General features: G+C 41.1%; 1 protein-coding gene across 1 annotated transcript; it reads left to right on the top strand.

Annotated features, from left to right (window-relative positions):
- The first annotated feature begins 496 nt into the window (after positions 1-496).
- On the top strand, positions 497-20,549 carry LOC137095196 (ER lumen protein-retaining receptor 2). Its single transcript, XM_067461576.1, has 5 exons — positions 497-715; positions 8,885-8,985; positions 13,509-13,667; positions 16,349-16,601; positions 19,432-20,549. Exons 1-5 carry the CDS (start codon positions 625-627, stop codon positions 19,464-19,466), a joined length of 639 nt encoding a protein of 212 aa, XP_067317677.1. The 5' UTR covers positions 497-624; the 3' UTR covers positions 19,467-20,549.
- The last annotated feature ends 785 nt before the right edge of the window (positions 20,550-21,334 follow it).

Genomic DNA, 21,334 nt, shown 5'->3' with positions numbered 1-21,334 from the left:
CAACTCTTTGATTCTATGATTCTATGAAAGGAGATTCTATCTGAACATGAGGAAGAACTTCCTGAGTGTGAGTGCCGTTCAGCAGTGGAACTCTCTGCCCCGGAGTGTGGTGGAGGCTCCTTCTTTGGAAGCTTTTAAACAGAGGCTGGATGGCCATCTGTCAGGGGTGATTTGAATGCAATATTCCTGCTTCTTGGCAGAAAGAGGTTGGACTGGATGGCCCATGAGGTCTCTTCCAACTCTTTGATTCTATGATTCTATGACCAGATGCACAAGTCAGAGAGCAGACAACCCTGGAGTTCAGGCTGTCCCTATTGCGCATGCGCGTTGCTGGAGAGGAGGCGCGGCCTGGACGGCGTGTGCGCCTGCGCGGAAAGAGAAGGGCTCGTGCGCGCGCTTTCCCTTCCTCGCCCAACCGCGGCGAAGGAAGGCGAGGGGTGGGCGTGGCTTGCCTTGCCCCGCCCCCCGCCCTCCCCTCTCTCCGTATGGTAATTGCTGCCTTTTCCCGGCGTGCCCCGCGCCCGCGCTGGCTGTCTCTGGCCACGTCCCCGGGCCACGTCGCTCGGTGCCCGCTGAGCGCTCGCCATCTTCGCCGGCTCCTCTGTTCGAACCGCCGTGGTCGCCATGAACGTCTTCCGCCTCACCGGGGACCTCTCCCACTTGGCTGCCATCATCATCCTACTCCTAAAGATCTGGAAGACCCGCTCCTGCGCCGGTGAGTGAGGGAATGAGGGAGTGAGGGCAGAGGGCAGGCCTCGGCCTTGTCTCTTCTCTTTCAGGCTCCTCTGAGGGAAGGCAAGGGGAGGGTGTGGGCCTGCTTTCCTTTAGCACGTTTCTGCCCCTTCAGTGAGGTTCTCTTCCTCATAGAGGTCTCCCAATCGGTGCCCCGCCTTTGGGACTTCAACTCCCAGAAGCCCCATCTAGGTTGGCTCACTGCGAGGGATTCTGGGAGATGTAGTCCAAAACGCCTGGAAGAGCAATGACTGGGGATTCTGCCCTCTCCCTGTCATTATCATTTTCTGCGACCTGTATTTGATTTAATGTATTGTCGAAGGCTTTCATGGCTGGAATCACTCAGTTCTTGTGGGGATTTTCGGGCTATATGGCCATGTTCTAGAGGCATTTCTCCTGACGTTTCGCCTGCATCTATGGCAAGCATCCTCAGAGGTATTTATTTATTTATCGTGTCATCAGCAACCATTGTTTTACAATTCTAACAGAGCAAAACAAACACAGAGATTAAAATGAAAAAGAAAAAAAAAAGAAAAAAAACCACACAGATTTTGTAAATTTGGTATTTGGTTAAATGTCCTTTGACCAGTATCTGGCCACTTGGAGTGCCTCTGGGGTTGCCGCAAGAAGGTCCTCCATCGTGCATGTGGCAGGGCTCAGGGTGCATTGCAGCAGGTGGTCAGTGGTTTGTTCTTCTCCGCACTCGCATGCCGAGGATTCCACCCTGTAGCCCCATTTCTTAAGATTGGCTCTGCATCTCGTGGTGCCAGAGCGCAATCTGTTCAGCGCCTTCCAAGTCGCCCAGTCTTCTGAGTGCCCAGGGGGGAGTCTCTCATCTGGTATCACCCATGAATTGAGGTGCTGGGTTTGGGCCTGCCACTTTTGGACTCTCGCTTGCTGGGGTGTTCCAGCGAGTGTCTCTGTAGTTCTAAGAAAGCTATGTCTCAACCCAGAAGCAACCGGAGACGACTTGAAGCATGCAAACAAGGAAGCAAAACAACCAACGGTCCTTTTCAGGACCAACCATGACAATAATCGCAATCAACATCGAAGGCATGTCAGCTGCCAAAGAACAACTGCTTTATCCTCAGAGGTGAGGTCTGTTGGAACTAGGAAAAAAGGGGTTTATATGGGGTCCCCGGTGGCGCAGTGGGTTAAAGCACTGAGCTGCTGAGCTTGTTGATCGAAAGGTCGCAGGTTCGATTCCGGGGAGCGGCATGAGCTTCTGCTGTCGGCCCTAGCTTCTGCCAACCTAGCAGTTCGAAAACATGCAAATGTGAGTAGATCAATAGCGGGAAGGTAACAGCGCTCCATGCAGTCATGCCGGCCACATGACCTTGGAGGTGTCTACGGACAACTCTGGCTTAGAAATGGAGATGAGCACCACACCCCAGAGTCAGACATGACTGGACTTAATGTCAGGGGACTACCTTTACCTTTTTATATCTGTGGAATGACCAGGGTGAAACAAAGGGTTTTTGTAAGTTGGGCTAGGTGTGAATCTTTCAACTGACCACCTTGATTAGCATACAATGGGCTGACTGTGCCTGGGGACATCTAGTCACCTTTCAAGAAGAGTTTGCTCCAGGCAGAGTCAGCCCATTGTATGCTAATCAAGGTGGTCAGTTGAAAGATTCACACCTAGCCCAACTTACAAAAGCCCTTTGTCTCACCCTGGTCATTCCACAGATATATAAACCCCTTTTTTCCCAGCTCTAGCAGACCTCACCTCTGAGGATGCTTGCCATAGATGCAGGCGAAACGTCAGGAGAAATGCCTAGAACATGGCCATATAGCCCGAAAAAAACCCACAAGAACTGAGTATATTTGATTTCTTTTGAATCTGAGAGCCCTTCCACACAGCTCTATAACCCAGAATATTTGCTTTGAACTGAGGGCCCTTCCACACAGCCCTATATCCCACAATATCAAGGAAGAAAACCCCACATTATCTGAGTGTGCACTCGGATAACCCAGGGCCCTTCCACACAGCCCTATATCCCAGAATATCAAGGCAGAAAACCCCACAATATCTGCTTTGAGCTGGGTTATTCTGAGTCCACACTCAGATAATGTGGAATTTCCTGCCTTGATATTCTGGCATATAGGACTGTATGGAAGTGCCCTGGGTTGTCTGAGTCCACACTGCTATCTCTTCCAGTTCACAGCAGATAATGTAGGATTTGATCCAGCAGTCTGGGAGCCCTATATCCCAGACTATCAAGGCAGAAAATCCCACAATATCTGCTTTGAGCTGGGTTATTTATTTATTTATTTCATATCAAAAGCATTGCATAAATTAGTATAAAACCGATAAAAAATAGAAGGAGCGCAGGTGGCTAAATATCTTTTGAACCAAAAACAGGCAACAGCAATGGTATTGTCTGTAGCCGTCAACAATTCTTCCTCTGTACATGAGGCAGGGCATAGTGGACAAGCATACAGATGCTGAGTTGTCTGTCCTGCTCCACAGTTACACAAAGTGTGGGATTCTTTTAGGTAGTGCCATATTTCCAGGTTGTCTTTTGTTCTACCCACTCCACTTCTGAGTCTGTTCAGGGACTTCCAAGTTGCCCATTCTTGGTTTGCCCCTGAAGGAACTTCCTCATGGATCTTCTGGGTTATCTGAGTCCACACTGCCATATATTCCAATTCAAAGCGGATATTGTGGGGTTTTCTGCCTTGATGTTCTGGGATATAAGACTGGTGGAAGGGCTGTGTTTGTGGGAGAACTTGCAGATCAACAATAGGGCTCCACAGCCACCTACAGGCCCACCTCCAAGACCCTACACTTGGGGGACCATCATCCTTGGACTATGAGGGATCACCTAAGAAGAAGAAGGAAGGGGCCTGAGGCCTTCCCTTCAGGCAAAGTGGGAGATAGGGGCCCTCTCCTTTCTCTACAGCCAGCCTGGGTGAACTTCGAACCTCTGGGTGTTTTGGACTGAAATTCCCAGGAATTGTGGGAGTTGTAGTCCAGAACATCCAAAGGGCCAAAGGTAGCCCAGGCCTGCTCTAGAGCCACCCAAGTGGGAAGCTGTATACATTCAAAGCAGGTCTCAACTTAAAAGCACTGCAATACATCTCAAAATCTTCAAATATACAAGTATTAAACATCATTAAGATCATATAAAGACATCCGCTCCTGACTAGATCTTTAACACCTTCTTTAAAAGCCTGCCTGAGTAAAAAAAAAGGGGGGGTTTAACCTGCCATTTGAAGGGCATCAGGGAGGGGGGCATTCTGACTTCCCTGGGCAAGGGAGTTCCAGAGTTGTGGGGAGATTTTGATGCCCTAAAGGCGCCCAATTCCATCTGACCCCGAAAGCTAAGCATGTTCAGCTATGGTCAATACTTAGAGAATTCCAGGGGCAATCAGCTGTCTCTCAGTAGAAGGAACTGGGAAAACCACAGCTACAGCCCTAATCATTGCCCACCTCTGAAGCCCCTTCTACACTGCCATAAAAATCCAGATTATCTGCTTTGCACTGGATTATGTGGCAGTGCAGACTCAGATAATCTGGTTCAAAGCAGATTCTCTGGTTTGATAATCTAGGTTATATGGCAGTGTAGAAGGGGCCTGAACCTTCCTATGCAAACACTGAAGTAACCCAAACCCAACAGCCGATCTGAAGGCACACATACAGAAAGCGGTCCATTCACTTCTTTGTAGGAATTTTAGGGAAAGGTTATTTTGATAAGTAGGTAGTAGTAAGAAATGCCAGTTTCCAAGAGTGAATTTCATGAAAGATATTCCTGAGAGATTATGTAGAAAGGGGAGTCTCTGTTAGGTGAGGTTTTGTGGGTACTGTTGAGGCAGTCAATGTGATGTAACTGCAGAGTGTTGGACCTGGACCAGCCAGGTGAGTGTCAGATTCCAGCTCAGCTACATAGGTGACCTTGGGCCCTGTGTCTCGCCAGTCCACCTCGGCCTGACCTCCCTCTTCTGTTTGTTGTGAGAAGAGGAAATGTGCAACTCGCCCAAGTTCCACAGAGAAAGCTTCGACAATACCTTGGAATTTAGGTTTTTAATGGGAAAAGATGTTTCTTTCAGGGTGCTGTGACCCATATATTTGTAGAGTAGGGAGATCATCACTTTGCAGCCTTTGATACACTAGAAAAGAGGTTGAAGTTGACAGCTTTGTCTTTTAAGAAGATTGAGGAAAATAAGGTGTCTGTAGAAATACCAGTTTTCCCCCACTGGATGCAGTTTTTGAAAATAAGGGAATTGTTGTGAAAGCATGTCAGTGCTCAGAAACATTGGGCCCTTCTAGACAGGATCTGATCCCAGGTTTTCTGCTTTAAGATGGAGTATATGAGTCCACACTGCCAGATAATCTGGGATAAACAGAAAACCTGGGATCAGATCCTGGGATATAGGGCCTGTCTGGAAGGGACCATTGTTTCAATATAAAACAGTTTGTACACTTCAGAGGATCCTTGCTCTTAGATGCTTGTAATAGAAACTCACACTTATCCTGAATGAATTAACTCATTGGAAAATGAATTTGGTTAGTCTTATGTTCAAGGATCTGCACTGCAGGTGAAATTGAAGCTGAGTTTGAAAAGGGGTCAAAATCTAGGCAAGCCTCAGGGCCCTTCCATACAGACATATAACCCAGAATATCAAGCCAGAAAATCCCACAGTATCTGCTTATCTGAGTTATCTGAGTCCACACTGCCACATGTTCCAGTTCAAAGCAGAAAATGTGGGATTTTATTCAGTTGTGTGGAAGGGGCCCAGTTTAACTCGGTATTTAGGTCTCCTTTGACCTCACCTCTGAGGATGCTTGCCATAGATGCAGGCGAAACGTCAGGAGAAATGCCTCTAGAACATGGCCATATAGCCTGAAAAAACCCACAAGAACTCTCCTTTGATTCTTTGAAAATATTTTAAATAGACATAGGGATGTAACATACTAGCACAAAAGATACTGTAGTGCTCTAACATTGTTTTCTTCTGTGTTAAGACAAATGAAGCAAGTATGCATACTTCTTTCTCTGCAGTTTGTCTTGTATCTTATTCTTTACGGAGCTGATGTGCATAGATAGTATGAACGGACTTTGAATCAAAGATAATCATTAGCTTGCTTTCGTAAGGCTACAGCTTTAAAATTCTGGAGCTGTGTTGTCCTCATCAAGACATTGCTATTCTTTGCCAATAGTCTTAGAAAAATAATTTTGGAAAAAATGAGAGTTATGGCATAGCCAAAGTTATCCTGCTGAACAGAAGTGTTGCAGATTCTCATGCAGAGTTGGCACTTCTCAAAAGTATGCTCCTGAGTTGTTGGGGCCTGCCTTTGTAAACTTTTTTGATTCTTCACTTCTTTCTTCCTTTTGGAAGAGCTTAAACGGCAGTCTAATTTGATTCAAAGTCTTGGCAGACTCCTTTACTTGCATTACCGATTGCAGTTGAAACTGGAAGCAAATGACTGAATCCCGGCTTGGGAGAATAGGCTCTCAATTGGGATTCCTGGCCTAGTCTGACGTGGCAGCTAACTGTAGGTGTGGCAGACTCCGAGATATGTTCTTACGGCTTATGTTCCTGCTGCACTCTTGTACCTGTTTTTAATAGAAAGGCCAGTTCCTCATTGATATTTATTAAATGTTTTAAAGAATTTTTTTTGCCAGCATTGCTGTCATTTTCCCTTCTGTACTTTGATTCCTTTTAAAGCCAATTTGTCACAATTCAGTTATTTAGCATTTCAGTTCATCCTTGTGGATGATTTGATGTTGGACAGTGTTCCAGTGTCAAACGGCTTTTCTAAACTGGCCGGTGTTTGTAATTCTGCTTGGAAGAGTTAATTCTGTAAGGAAGACAGAATGCTGTCTGGTGGCAAAATGGATAAGTTACAGTTGACTAATCAGTCGGTATTTTACTGGAGCTGATTTTTAAAGCTGCAGACTTGTGTTGCAGCAGATAAGCAACCAGAATCTGAAAAATTGGAGGCATCTTTTGCCGAATAATTGAGGATTATAATTAATTGTTCCTAGTATAGGGAGACACGGTTATATGATTTACAGAACACAGCCACATCCCTACAACCTGTTCCGATGGCATTCTTGCTCAGATGTAAGTCTGGCTTTTGCTGTTTAGTAAGTATAGGATTATAATTGGGGTGCAGTCATATTCATGCTTGGAAAGCCCAGAAAAAGATGGACCTTATTCTGGACATTCTTAACACCTATATATTCCCTAAAATACATGTAATCCTTTCAAAAATGGCAGAATAGCCTGGAATTCAGTATCAGCTTTGTGAATGTGGCATCATACAGATAGGATCTGTGTTATAGAGACATTAGAACAAGTTGATAACTTACACAATTATGCAGATTTGATGCTTGCAGTTAAACCTTCTCTGGTACTTAGTTATACAGTCTGATAAATGTATTTGTTTTGCATAGCAACAATCTTTTCTGAGTGAGAAACTATTTAGGAGAAACAAAATTGCCATGGGACACATTGTTACAGTTGCGCTTCCTTTCAGTTACTTTCCCCACTTTGAATAAACGTTACAATGAAGAAACTGGATATTATAATAAGTTAAAGTGATAGGGGTTTGGATTGTTCAAGGGCTCAATGAAAGAAAATACAAGGTACCTGGTAGTGTACAAAAGCAACAAAGGTAGCTGTAGCATTAACTGAAATATGTGAACATGGGATGGGATCACTCCTATCAGTCATACTTATATCCTTTCCACCTTGGTATTGGACAATTACACTTTTAGGTGTCTTATTAGCAGTGTCTTACCAACAACTACTGTCACTCTAAAACAATCAGTGTGAGAGATGAGGCAGCAGGGACACTGTGCCAATTCATCTGGGAACAATTGTTACCTAGTACTTCTTGTCTTAGAAGTATCTCCCTTAGCTATCTTGCCTGGTAATTATAACTATTACATAATGCTAGATATGTGGCTCTGATTTGATTCTACCCTTCCTCATCCTCTCTCTCCTTGTATCATATTTATTGAAAGGAATGCTGATACTGACATTTAATTAGCAGAAGAGGGATGCTGCAATAATCCCCCTCTCCTCTAACTAGGAGTGTTTAGAATTAAGTTTTTATCAAACTGAAATATGGTTTGAAAGTTTTGTTTTCCACTGAGTTGTGTGGAACAAAGCTAATAAACGAGGGCATGTGCCATCACATTATGATAATGTAATGAGGCATGTATTTGTAATCAATCTTTATTTTGCACCCAGTGAGACAGAATCTTTACAAAAATGTGACCGGAGAATTTGCTGTCATGGGAAAGGGATTGTTAATGGCTTGTTTGACACAGCTTCAATTGTTGACACAGATCAGTGGAAGTTTGAGGCATATCAGTGTGCACTAGATAATGGCCAGTGGTAGAACATCAAGCCACAGTGTCCCTCTTAAGCAGCTCCCCATGGATGATGCGTTCTTGGGGTTAAGTGGACTGACATAGGGCTTGGCAGCTGTTTCCATGGGGATTTCTCACAGACTGGGATCAGGACTAGTGGGTCTCACTAGTAAGATGACTGTGAGCCTGGTGGAGGTGAGTGAATGAATGAAAGAGAGCTGACTAGAAAAGACCACACCTTTATTTAGCATCAGAAGAGAGGTAATGTGGCCTCACACAATGGATGGGAAGCTAGAGAAGAATGACATGAGGATATGAATGTATCAGTTTCACCTACTGCACTGAGAACAGAGGATCTCAGGCCTTCTTATAAAGCAAGTTCATTTGCACAGAGCTGCTCTCTATGTGCCTTGATCCTTAGCCTACATAAAAAATGCTGGCTCTCTGAAGATGGTGTGAAATCCCCAGTGATAATTATAAGATGGGCAAAACTCCCATTGCTGATTTTGAAAAAATCCTGCCAGATCCCCTTACTGATAGTCAGCCTTAATCCACAGTGATTCCTGCTCAGCAAAATAAACTCTTTGTGGAATTGGTGGATAGCAAGATACTCTGCAAGCAATAATGCTCCTTTATACTGCACCCAAGATCCAAGAGTAATCATCACTACTAGGGCCCACTGTTTCAATGGCCGAATTTAGACTTGCCCCATAGCATTCTGCTTTCCTTTGGGAACATAGAGTCCCTTTTATAATTAATTGTGTTTGTTTACACAGTTTGGCTTTTAAATATCTTTTCTCATAATATTTTCTTTGTTGATCTAGGTATATCTGGGAAAAGTCAGCTTCTTTTTGGACTGGTCTTCACCACTCGTTATCTGGATCTCTTCACTTCATTCATTTCACTTTATAACACTTCTATGAAGGTATGGTTCATTGAATAAGAGAAGGGTGGGGTAATTCCCCCCCCCCCAAATATGTATTTAATTAATGGCTACTAAAATGAGGGCTTTCATTCCTGATAAAAAGTAAGTGTACAATAAGCCATGCCACGTTTCTTTTAAAATTAATGTTAATAAATGGAATGAGAAGCAGCAACAGGAATGATATTAAAATGCTACAAATGCTTCAACTTCTTCTTATCTGTGTGCATGTTGAGCCATATGTGATTTCCTGCTAGAAAATTTCTCTCATTTTACACCTGGATAATCTGCTTGGCTTGTATTGTTTAATGTCTTTAAGCAATTTCTGATGCATGGTCATCTTCATGGAACTTTGGGCAAGTCACACTCTCTCATCCTCAGAGAAATGCAAAGACAAACTCCCTCTGAACAAATGTTGTAAAAAAAAACCCCATAATATGGTTATGATAAATTGCAAATGACTTGAAGGCACATAACACCCCCTTGGCAGAGGGTTGGAATCTTTTGGAAAATGTTTTTAAGATGCTTTGTTATATTGCCTTGGTGAGTGAAATTAAATTCCTCCTTTAATTTCTCTCCTCTCCCCCACCAATACTAGGGGAGAAATCTTAATGTCCTTCAAGTGTTGCTGGGATGCAGCTCCCAGAATTCCTCACTGCTGCCAGTGATGACTAGGACTGCTGTGATTGGTAGTCCAAAAACATTTTGAGGGCCAAATGATTACCATGGGTTACCTTTTAGTAGTTTTGTTGTTGGCATAAGCCCCATATATGTTTGAGCTGCATCTTAATATAATCTTTCACCATTGCTTATGCTGTCTAGGCTAATGGGAGTAATTGACCAATTTGAAAGGTCACAGCTACCCATCCTTGTGCTGTTCATACAAGTTGGTCATTGGGTTTTATTGTGGTATACTCAACTCCTCTGTTTCTGTGGTTCTTTACCTACATTGAGCCATTCTTAGATATGCATGCCATTTTCATCTGGTGCTGCTAATAAAATTCCATATTCTGCACTTAATTTCTTGTTTGTTGACATCTGTCTGCTTTGTAAAAATTTCCAGACTTTATGTTTGTCAACTTTCTATCATTTTTAAAGTTGAGCTGTGAAAGATTTTAGAGACAAAGTGATGCCAAGGTTAAAGCAACAGTAGGGCAACTCGGACCTGAAAGCTCTGCTCTCGAGCTTTCTTTCACAGGAAAATAAAGAAGACGATCCTTTCTGCCAAGCTCATTTTGTCCCATCTCTCCCCCCCCCCCCAATGTATATGTCCCTTATTTAATTAATTTGAATTTTACCATAATATGTGAAAAAATCAGTCTCATGAGAGGCTCAACATTATTGGCCTAATGGTGTTCGGTCTTCTATACTAATTTTAGGGCTAGTTGGAGTATTCCGTACTCTTTTGTTAACATATTTTGTGCAGTTGTGGCTTGCCATGCAATCTTGAACTGCAGTTCTCAGCCTTCCTAGTTAGCCTAACACATGGTGATGGATTGTTGTGAGTTGCAGTCTAGAAACAACTTGAGACCTACAATTGGACATCTCTAGTTCAGTGAAGCTTATTACATAGTGCTTTGTGGGTTGAGTAAAGTGGAAGTGGAGAGTAGTCTGTAAATTATTTTGGTGAGAGAAAATGCTTTTAAAAATGCTTTTAATACCCCATCAAGCCCAGTCAAAATTTGTGAGGCTTTATGCTGCTGAGGTTATAAAACTGTACAGATGGAGGCTTAACACATTCCAAATCATGATAAATACAGATGCTTTGAAAAGTACTGAGAAGCTTGAGTCAAACTGTCTGTTTGCCTCTGACAAAATGTGCTTATCAGTGTTTGTTAGTCCATTTATTTTGTAACAGTCAAAGTTCTCTGTCTAATTGGCTACACCCAGTGGTCATAGTACAATAAATAAGAAGAATGAAAGACTGAAAGACACCTTATTCAGAGTTTTGTGATCCCATGGTGATGAGGTATAAAAGGACTGTTCTGGTACAGATCACAAATTCCTGGGCCAAGCCTTTGCTCAGAGGCACCCATTTTGCGTAGGTTTGCCAGCCTGAGCTATTGTTTTTCATTTGCCTCCAGTTGATTGACCACAGGGTTTTAGTTTAATAAAAACAGAATCCCGTGAGCCTAGGTTCTGTCTAACCTTGATTTAGGAACAGTCAGTTTCCCCAGGTATTAGACAGTTTTGAGATCTTTTTTCCCAAGATTAAATACATCGAATCCGTTTCCCCTTGTTTTTGCAAAAGCAAAACAATTGAGCCAAACTTGATGCCTTTCCCCCTTCCTTCATCCTTGCTCTTGATTATGAAAATCCAGTCCCACAGATTCAATCATCTGTAGCTTGAAAATATTGTACCCCCTCCTCAAAATCCAAAAAAGCAGCCCCTGATTTCATAATTTTATATAAGGAAAGCCATTTTACTACACCATTGTATAGAATGGATCTTGACATCCATGGATACTGGTCTGGTAGTCATCCTATTGCTCTCAGTATTTTTCTCTGGTATCATTATTGTTAATCTGATTGCTGCTTTCTTTATATGAGTGCCTGCTTCAGTACTACTGAAACAATGCTAATTTATGCTGATCTTACGTTGGGCTTAGTAAATCCATAAGTGTTATTTGCAGGTGATAATCTTGAGAAATGCATATATTGGCCTGCACCTACTGTGGCTTAATGGGCTGGGTCGGGTGGGGAGTATGTAGATGTAAGCCTAAAACTCCCATCTGCCCAGACAGCATGATCAGGAGTGAGAGATTACAGGAAGTGTGGTCTAGCAGGATCTTGCTTCCTTTTGACATTGACCTGGATTTCAGCTATTACCATTTCTGTGACTTTGAGCAAGTCACTCATTCTTTTTTTAATTAAATCTGTTTGCAGTATTTTTTTTGTCTTGAGTGTAATGAAACCCAATTTCCTCAAGGTAACCTCCATTTCAAAGTTTGCAGAAGATCCAAAAATAGCAAATGGATCTCTTCTTTTTAAAGTATCAGTATTATTAAGTGATGTGGAAGATATGTGGCAGCTCACTACCTCTGAAATACTTTTCCAAGATACTAAAGCAGCCTTATGATGATAATTTAGGTTGTGGCCCAAACACACTTTGTGCCTGTCACAAGGAAGAACCAGGAACAGCTTTCAAGTTGAAGGGATCTTAAAGATTAAAACATCTAGTGCAACCTGGCCCTGATTTTACAAGAAAGCAATCCTCCAGGAAGGTTGAAATTCTTCATTCTGGCTCCAAAAAGCAGCAGTTGGAACAGCTAGTACAATATTACTCTCTAATCATGGGCATTGTCCCTCCAGATAATTTATTAACTACCATTGCTGTTCTACCATCCCCATCTCTTCTATTTTTTTGTATTAGATTATAGGCCTGGACATGTGCTCTATGGTTTCTAAGAATAAATGTACTATGGCTCAAACATTTTATGCTTGCTAATAACAATAGTTGTACAGATAGTGATGCCATATGATATGGTTTGAAAACTTCAGAGTATTCTAGCTCATTATCAAGCCACAGTATGTGATTGATTAAAATCACACTTGATTGGAAGTACCCTGGTCCTTCAGGAAGCAGGGGATTGTTTTAAGTATTTAAGTTAATATATAAACTGCAAATGGTAACCAACATGTCCAGAATGAATGAGTCTTCCTGTGCCATCAAATGTAGTGTTTTTAAGTGGTTTTTATCTCTAGCTGACTTTTCATTTACAGTCTTAGTCTCTGGACGTTCTCTTCCTTTGCTCATTAGTGTCTGAATTTTGTGAGTTTTTTTTCAAACTATAACATTTGAAGTGTGATCATGGAATCATAGAGTTGGAAGATACCACATGGGCCATCGAGTTCAACCCCTTGCCATGCAGGAAAGGCACAGTCAAAGCACCCCTGACAGATGGCCATTCAGCCTCTGTTTGAAAGCCTCCAAAGAAGAAAGCCTCCACCGGATTCAGAGGCAGAAAGTTCCACTGCTGAACAGCTCTTCTTATGGTCAGGAGGTTCTTCCTAATGTTTATCTGGAATTTCATTTGAATCCATCGTCTCCAGGGCCGCAGAAAACGAGCATGCTCCCTCTTCCCTCTGACATGCTTTCAAATATTTATACATGGCTCTCGTGTCCCCTTCTCTCAGCCTTCTCTTCTGAGGCTAAACAGACCCAGCTCTTTAAACCGCTCCTCAGAGGGATTCATGGTCTCCAGACCTTTGTTCTTAGCCTTTTTTCAAACATCTGAAAAAGCCAAAATTTATCCGTGGGTTGGTATGGAAAGAGAAGGTCACCTTTTTCCATATAATATGAAATAGCCAATCATAAGAAGAAAATGGATAATAAATTTGTACATTCAGTTGTAGCCAGTGCTACATGCTGGTGAATGGAACCAAGCAAATGGGACAGAGCATGGAACAAGTTACTCGAACAATCCACAAAGATCCCTTTTGTTCTGTATTGTATGTATAAAATGCTGTTTTGGGGTGGAAGCAGAGATTAAAAGCTTGATAACTCCATTGCGTCTTCTTTTCAGCTAATCTACATTGCTTGCTCGTATGCCACAGTCTACCTGATCTACATGAAATTCAAGGCTACTTATGATGGAAACCACGATACATTCAGAATTGAGTTTCTTGTTGTTCCCGTTGGCGGCCTGTCTTTTCTCGTCAATCATGACTTCTCTCCTCTAGAGGTTAGTGTTTTACATGAAGCGTTTGGTTCTGAAATGATACAAAGAAAACTAGGGTAACTGTACTTTGCAGAAAATTCTGCCCTCTTCTAATCACTCACTGATATAGAGTTGTAAGGTTAGCAGTGTTTCTCAACCTTCCTAATGCTGCGACCCCTTAGTAGAGTTCCTCATGTCGTGGTGACCCCCAACCATAACATTATTTTTGTTGCTACTTCATAACTATAATTTTGCTACTATTATGAATCATGTAAATATCTGATATGCAGGATGTATTTTCAATTCCCAAATACCTGATATGCCCAAATTTGAATACTGGTGGGGTTGGGGGTGATTTATTTTGTCATTTGGGAATGTTGGAGTTCTGGGATGTATAATTCATCTAAAATCAAAGAGTCTTCTGAACTCCATCAATGATAGAATTGAATCAAACTTGGCACACAGAATTCCCATGACCAAGAGAAAATACTGGGAGGGTCTGGTGGACATTGTCCTTGAGTTTTTGAAGTTGTAGTTCACCTACACCCAGAGAACACTGTGGACTCAAACAATGGTGGATCTGGACCAAACTAGGCACAAATACTCAATATGCCGAAATGTGAGCACTGGTGGAGTTTGGGGAAAATAGACCTTGACATTTGGGAGCTGTAGTTGTTGGGATTTATAGTTCACCCACAATGAAATAGCATTCTGAACGCCACCAATCATAGAATTGGAACAAAATTCCCACACAGAACCCCCATGACCAACAGAAAATACTATGTTTTCTGATGGTTTTTGGCGACCCCTCTGACACCCCCTCGTGACCCCCACAGGGGTCCCCACCCCGAGGTTGAGAAACACTGCGTTAAGGCTTCCTTCCTTTACCTTTGTTCATTCATTAATTCATTTGTTTATATCCCACTTCTCATCCACTGTGGGAACCAAAATGACTTACAATATAAGGTAAACCAAAATAGTTAAAACAATATGTGCTACAAAGCTTTAAAAAACATAGAAATATTAATTAAAAATCAAAATAATTATGATTAACTTCTGCACTGGAGGACCTATTCTTTCTAGGTATTTCATGGTCTTCCAATTTCTTCAATTTCTATAGTGGTTGACTTGCACCTAGAGATTCCATACAGAAACATAAGTGCAGTTATTACTAATGGAATTACAGTGTAATCTTACTTTTAATTAGACAAAAAGACCTAGGATTTCAGTTTCATCCTTCAGAGTTTGTTTGAAACAGTGAGAAAATGATCTTGCTCTGTGTTTGGTGCCATCTAGAGAATGTAAGAGGAACTACAGGTCCTTCATTAATGTGTATTTCTTTTTAAACTTGGAGTGGAAAATACAGGCAATAACATCTCTTCTTTTAGCTGATCTGTGTATGAGTCCATACTGCAGTATTTATTATTTCTTTCTTAGACAATGATGATACCTGTTAGCCTTCTCTTCCACAAGATCAGAATACATAACGACACCAAAGGGACAGGGAGAATTGTTACTGTTTGACTAGCTATTGATTGACTTTGTAATAAGTAAATAGAAACCAGTTATAGAACTACATTAGATCTCCGCAAACAGAGATGATACTGCCACATAGCAAGCATATTTACATATATGTAAATGGATATATGTTGTTATCCAAATGGGTTTAATTATATGCAAAGAAATACTTATATGGGTTTAATTATATGGAAAGAAATACTTACACACTGTTGAGTAAAAAGGTCAAACATCAAATCAAAAATGCTGTATAAAAGCCTCATGTCTTAAGCATTTTGAACAATTGTTTTCATTGATAAGTGGGATAAAATACAGTGCAGATATTTGATCATTGGGTTATGATTCTGCAGAACAGGGTTTGAATCCCTGCTCAGCCATAGAAACCAGTTTGGGTGACCTTGGATATATCACTCTCTCTCAGCCTCAGATGAAGGCAAAAGTAACCCCCCCCCCCCCCCGAACAAATCTCTTCAAGAGAATCATGTAATAAGATTGCCTTTGAGGCACCAACATTCAGAAATGATTTAAAGGCACACAACAAATAAACCACTTACAAACTATCTCATACTTGCCAGAACAGACAGCATTTCCACAGAGACATGTCCTCTGGAGAATTTAACTTTTTACAACAAAAAATCTGTCTTGATTTAAAGTTATCGTGAAATTTCAAAACTTTCTGATAGTCTTAACACACTTCTTACTTCTATCGTTAATTAATGGTGGCTTTGGATTTTCCCAGCTGTGATTATTAAATATGAGTCTTCTCACTAAGAGATTTCTCCCTTTTTTACTATCTCAAAGTTGAGGATGATCACTGTGGAGTAATGGCAAAGTAGGGTTCACTGCTATTTCACTGCTCAGCTTAGTTCCAACACTTTTGCTTAAGACTGTGAACTAGTTTACAGCACTGTCAAAGTGGATAATTGGTATTGTGTGGTAGAGTAAGTCCATCTTTTGTATTTAGCATGACATGTAGTACTACTGATGTGCAACTGCTGGATTTTTTCCATTTTGCAACATTAGACAAAAGTCTTTCTGTTCTCCTGGTTTATGTGGGATTTCACATAGGAGTTGGGAATTTCAATATGGCAGTGTGTTGCTTATAGAGCAAAGTAAATGAATGTGCATGTTTGCATAAAATATATGAAAGATAGTATCACGTGAACATGATTCTTTTGTTCTTCCAGATCTTGTGGACCTTCTCCATCTATTTGGAGTCTGTTGCTATTCTTCCCCAACTTTTTATGATCAGTAAAACTGGGGAAGCAGAGACCATCACTACTCACTACCTTTTCTTTTTGGGCCTGTACCGTGCCTTGTACCTTATCAATTGGATCTGGCGCTACTACTTTGAGGGATTCTTTGATCTCATAGCAGTTGTGGCTGGTGTGGTCCAGACTATCCTGTACTGTGACTTCTTCTATTTGTATGTTACAAAAGGTAAGCCATGATGTATAGTCTTCCTGTTATGTAGTTCTGGATGTCTTAGGTAGAGCTAAATAGTAGAATTAACAGTGTATGTAGTAGTAGTAGTAGTAATAATAATAATAATAATAATAATAATAATAAGCCAAAGTCCTCTGGGACTTCTGGATTTAGACAGACAGAAGTTTGGAGCACAATACTCCTGACCTCACAATCGTGTTAAAAAAGAAAGTATGGATCGTCGATGTCACAATCCCAGGCAACAGCAAGATTGCAGAGAAACAACTGGAAAAGCTAACACGATATGAGGATTTTAAAATCGAACTGCAAAGACTCTGGCACAAACCAGTAAAGGTGGTCCCAGTGGTGATCGGCACACTGGGTGCAGTGCCTAAAGACCTTGGCCTGCATTTAAACACAATTGGCGCTGACAAAATTACCATCTGCCAACTGCAAAAGGCCATCGCCGATACATCACACAGTCCTAGACACTTGGGAAGTGTCCGATGTGTGATCCAATATAACAGCCAGCAGAGTGTCTGCTGTGGACTCATCTTTTTGTGTTAATAATAATAATAATAAATTTCTTACCTGCTTCCCCTCAAGGCAGGGCACAGCATAGTTAAAACACATAATCATAAAACATTATGTAAAATACATATATTAAAATGTATTTCTATGCAAATTACCATCAAGCATAAATACCCTGAAGCCACCAGGTTTTATGGAATCTCAAGAGGGTGAGGCCTGGTTGGTACTTGGATGGGGAACCACCAATAAATAGCAGGATATATTTCAGAGGCAGCTATATTTTGGAGGAAGGATATGGCAAACAACTTTCATGTGTTTCTTGTCTATGAAAACACTATGAAATTCATAGGTTGCCAGACTATTTAAATACACAAGTTCACAGTTGGAATTTACCATAAAGTATCACCCTCAAAATGAGAGTTAGTGTAGAGACTTCCTACTTTCTTTCCAGTTTGTTCTGGTTTTTCTTAATGTGGGAGATGAAATACATCAGATGCTAATGTCCTCATTGTACATGCATGCAGCTTCCTTGTACATGCTAATATCCTAGGACAAAGTGATGTATCTTACTAACAGGCTGCCTCTTGTTGTTTTCAGCAATTCTTACATTTATTTATCAGTATGGGAGCCTCCTTATGTTTTCCCTATATATTGTGTTACTTTTTCTTGTATGCCTTCATTTCAGTCAGTACTGAAGATGCACCCTGCTCCCCTTCGTATGGTATGAATGTCATGAAATAGTCAACATTGGATTATTTATAGGAGTAGTTCATACTGTATATAAAAGGAACACCCAGGACAAAACATCATTGTTGCAAAATGTCTAGCCTCTGTGGTAGCCTCTGATGCTTGTTTTCTTCACTTAGGATTTTGATTTTGCTCAGGGTTTCGAGTCTCTTGACATTTGTACTGATGGGCAGAGTTAAAATCTGATAGCGGAAATGGTATCTGAAAGGAACACAGTGGGATGGGCTAGTATGCTATCTGTTGCCTATTATTTTCTCACCTGAAAGAAGGAACTGTATGGGTGCACTGATTTTGTGGAAAACATAAGCACGAATTGCTCACTATAACAAGTGATGAATATATTTAGAATGGAGAGGTGAAATGAGTCATCCCTGTTAACTGGCTTCACTAGAATGCAATTCTTGTGTGCACTTCCTGGTTGCACAGAGTGTGGATGCACCAGTCATAAAATTTTGCATCTCAGTTATACAATTTTTTGAGTCCCCGGTGGTGCAGCGGGTTAAATTGCTGAACTGCTGATCTTGCTGACTGAAAGGCCGGTGGTTTGAATCTGAGGAATGGGGTGAGCTCCTGGTGTTAGTCCCAGCTTCTGCCAACCTAGCAGTTTGAAAACATGCAAATGCAAGTAGATCAATAGGTACCATTCAGGTGGGAAGATAACGGACTCTATGCAGTCATGCTGGCCACATGGCCTTATAGGTGTCTATGGACAACACCGGCTCTTTGGCTTAGAAATGGAGATGAGCACCAGTCCCCAAAATTGGACTTAATGTCAGGGGAAAACCTTTACCTTTCCACCATTTTTAACAGTAGAGAAATATAGAGGGCGCCAAAACAAGATGTATGAATTTTAAGAAAGGGGGAAAAATATTTTGAAATTGTAATATTTAATATATACTGATAACAAGAGATTAAAACAAGTAATTAGGTTGTAGGTTTTTCGGGCTTTATGGCCATATTCTAGAAGCATTTTCTCCTGGCAAGCTCTGAGGATGCCTGCCATAGATGCAGGCGAAACTTCAGGAAGGAATGCTTCTAGAACATGGCCATATAGCCCGAAAAAACCTGCAACAACCCAGTGATTCTGGCCATTAAAGCTTTCAACAATACATTAATACAAGTCATGTTTGACTTCTGCAATTACAAGAGCTGCTCAAAGTGGTTATTGACATACAAACATATTTAGAGGCCAGTAGCTAATCCTTTCTATATTCTGTTCTCTTGTGGTTGGATGTGAGCACTGCATACAGACATCCCTTTTGTTAATTTCTAAAGCCTCTGGCCCTGAAATAAGTGGGGTTTTTTGTTTGTTTGTTTTGTAATTGAACCTTTTTAAAGTGGGACAATGAAGGGTATGTGTGCCATGTTTGGTAAAGACCTATCAATCCATGGCCTTTTTGGTTCAAACAAATATAACTTTGATGCAAAACATCCTTTGACTTTTGTTAGTGGAGCTCAAGGACCTTTCTTTTCTTGATACTCTGAAAACCCAGCACTGTTTATAGCATAATGATAAGATGGACTGATTCTGCTGATTTAATACGGCCTTTCCCATTCTCTCTCCTAGTACTCAAAGGAAAGAAGCTCAGTTTGCCAGCATAAGTGCCAAAGCCCACCATGGCACCCCTCGTCCTGGGTGCTTAGACAGAACAATCCTTACCACAAGCGGAAGGTGAAGATGCTTGAGACAGAGAGTCTCCTTCCTTCTCCTGCCAAGAGCAGCCACCAGGCTCTGAAGGACCGACGAAGAACCAGCGGACTTCTGTTTGATGCATCTTGCCTTCATCTTTTTTTATTACTATGTATAAAGATTTTTTACATAAAGAAACTTAATACTGTGTGAATTTAATTCAGTGTGTAGTTTCAATTGGAATAGCTCCAAAAAAAAGTGAAGTTTTGTGGGGTTGTTTATGACCAGGAATAAGTGCAAACACTTCCTTATTTTCAAAGGGTTCTTTTTAAATTCCAACTTTATTTTGGTGCACGCGACGGTGTGCTGACTGATGGATGGTAACCATTCTTTTGATTTCAAATTTCATTCCACTGTATTTATTTCCCCCCCACCTCGCACCCCCAAAGGCTGAACAATGTGTATCAACTGAACTCAGACTAGATATAACAGAAAGTTTCCATATATGACTTTAGTCTCCCGTTGAAAATAGCGATTCTCTTGTAGTGTCTGCTAATGCATATTGTCCTCTCTTTATCTCCCGAAAACATTTGTCTGAAAGTATTTGGTGCCAATGCAAGTTTTTCTGACTATAGAGTTTCTTGCTTTTGTGATTCGGTGTCAGACAGTGTTTTTATTATTATTATTATTATTCACAACAAAATTGCTCCACATTTTTAGGGCTGTGTCAAGCCCAAATAACAATCTTTGTGTTGCAACTGTCGGGATAAACCTGTGATCGTCGTCCAATTGAAGTAATCGGTTGGTGGCAATTTTTAACCTTTTTTAAAAAATACAAACACTTTTACAAGTAATTACTGTCCGTGTTCAGCTTTCAGCCAGTTTTAGATGTGCCAGTTTTGAACACTAGTATCGTTTTTATAAACCTATTCCTCAATCTGCAGCACCAAGTCCTATTCTTATCATTTTTTCCATGATTCTCTTTTTTTACTGAGCTGTTGCATGACCTATACTGTGTTACCATCCTTAATAAATAAACATTTTATGAAGTGGTATACATTGTGATGATGTTGTGGAACTATCCCTTAGTGGCAGCCTGTGAAGAAGACACATTCAAACGTGTCGTCGTTCAAAATAAATTTGATCATATCTAGAAAAGCCAGAAATTTTTATCTGCCAAAAAGACAGTCTTCAAAACACTTGTGCTTTAAAGTCTTGAGTTATTTCATGGTAATAGAAACAGCTTTTTTCATGTCAGGATTGACTTGGGAAACTGCAAGTGAAGTGTGAGAGAATTGGCTGTCTGCAAGGCATTGCTCAGGGGACACCCAGATGTTTGATGTTTTACCATCCTTGTGAGAGGCTTCTCTTCTCTCCCCACATGGATGTCTGGAACTGACAGAGGGAACTCAACCCGCTCTCCCAGGATTCGAACTGCTAACCAATCGGTCAGCAGTCCTGCCGGCATAAGGGTTTAACCCACTGCACCAACAGCTGCAAGAGCAAAATTAGTCTATAAGGTTTAAACGAGCATATATCCTTGGCAGTTGGAAGGTTTGGACAAAAGTCTGAAATAATTGACAAGTTAATTGAATTTGTGTCCTTTTAGGTTTATTTGGCCCATGGCAGTCTGCCTCACAAGTAAGCGTTTGCTTGTATTCAAATACAAAATCCCTCAATGTGTGAGGTGCCTGATTCATGGTTACCTACACAAACCATATTTCTTATTCATTGACAGAGAGGGATGAATAAGGTGTTTTTGCTAAATTTCAAAACAGCAGTGGCAGTAGGAGGAAATGGCAAAAGAAAGGCTTGGTAGAGAAATTCTTTTCCAAAATTA

The sequence above is a fragment of the Anolis sagrei genome, chromosome Y (assembly GCF_037176765.1).
Source record: "Anolis sagrei isolate rAnoSag1 chromosome Y, rAnoSag1.mat, whole genome shotgun sequence".
Lineage (NCBI taxonomy): Eukaryota > Metazoa > Chordata > Lepidosauria > Squamata > Dactyloidae > Anolis > Anolis sagrei.
The sequence above is the reverse complement of the archived record's forward strand: the minus strand, read 5'-3'. Positions and strand labels throughout refer to the sequence as shown.

Coding starts and splice junctions, on each gene's coding strand:
- LOC137095196 (XM_067461576.1), top strand. CDS start 625: ATGAACGTCTTCCGCCTCACCGGGGACCTCTCCCACTTGGCTGCCATC. Junction 716..8,884: donor GAAGACCCGCTCCTGCGCCG/GTGAGTGAGGGA, acceptor TTGTTGATCTAG/GTATATCTGGGAAAAGTCAG. Junction 16,602..19,431: donor CTATTTGTATGTTACAAAAG/GTAAGCCATGAT, acceptor TCTCTCTCCTAG/TACTCAAAGGAAAGAAGCTC.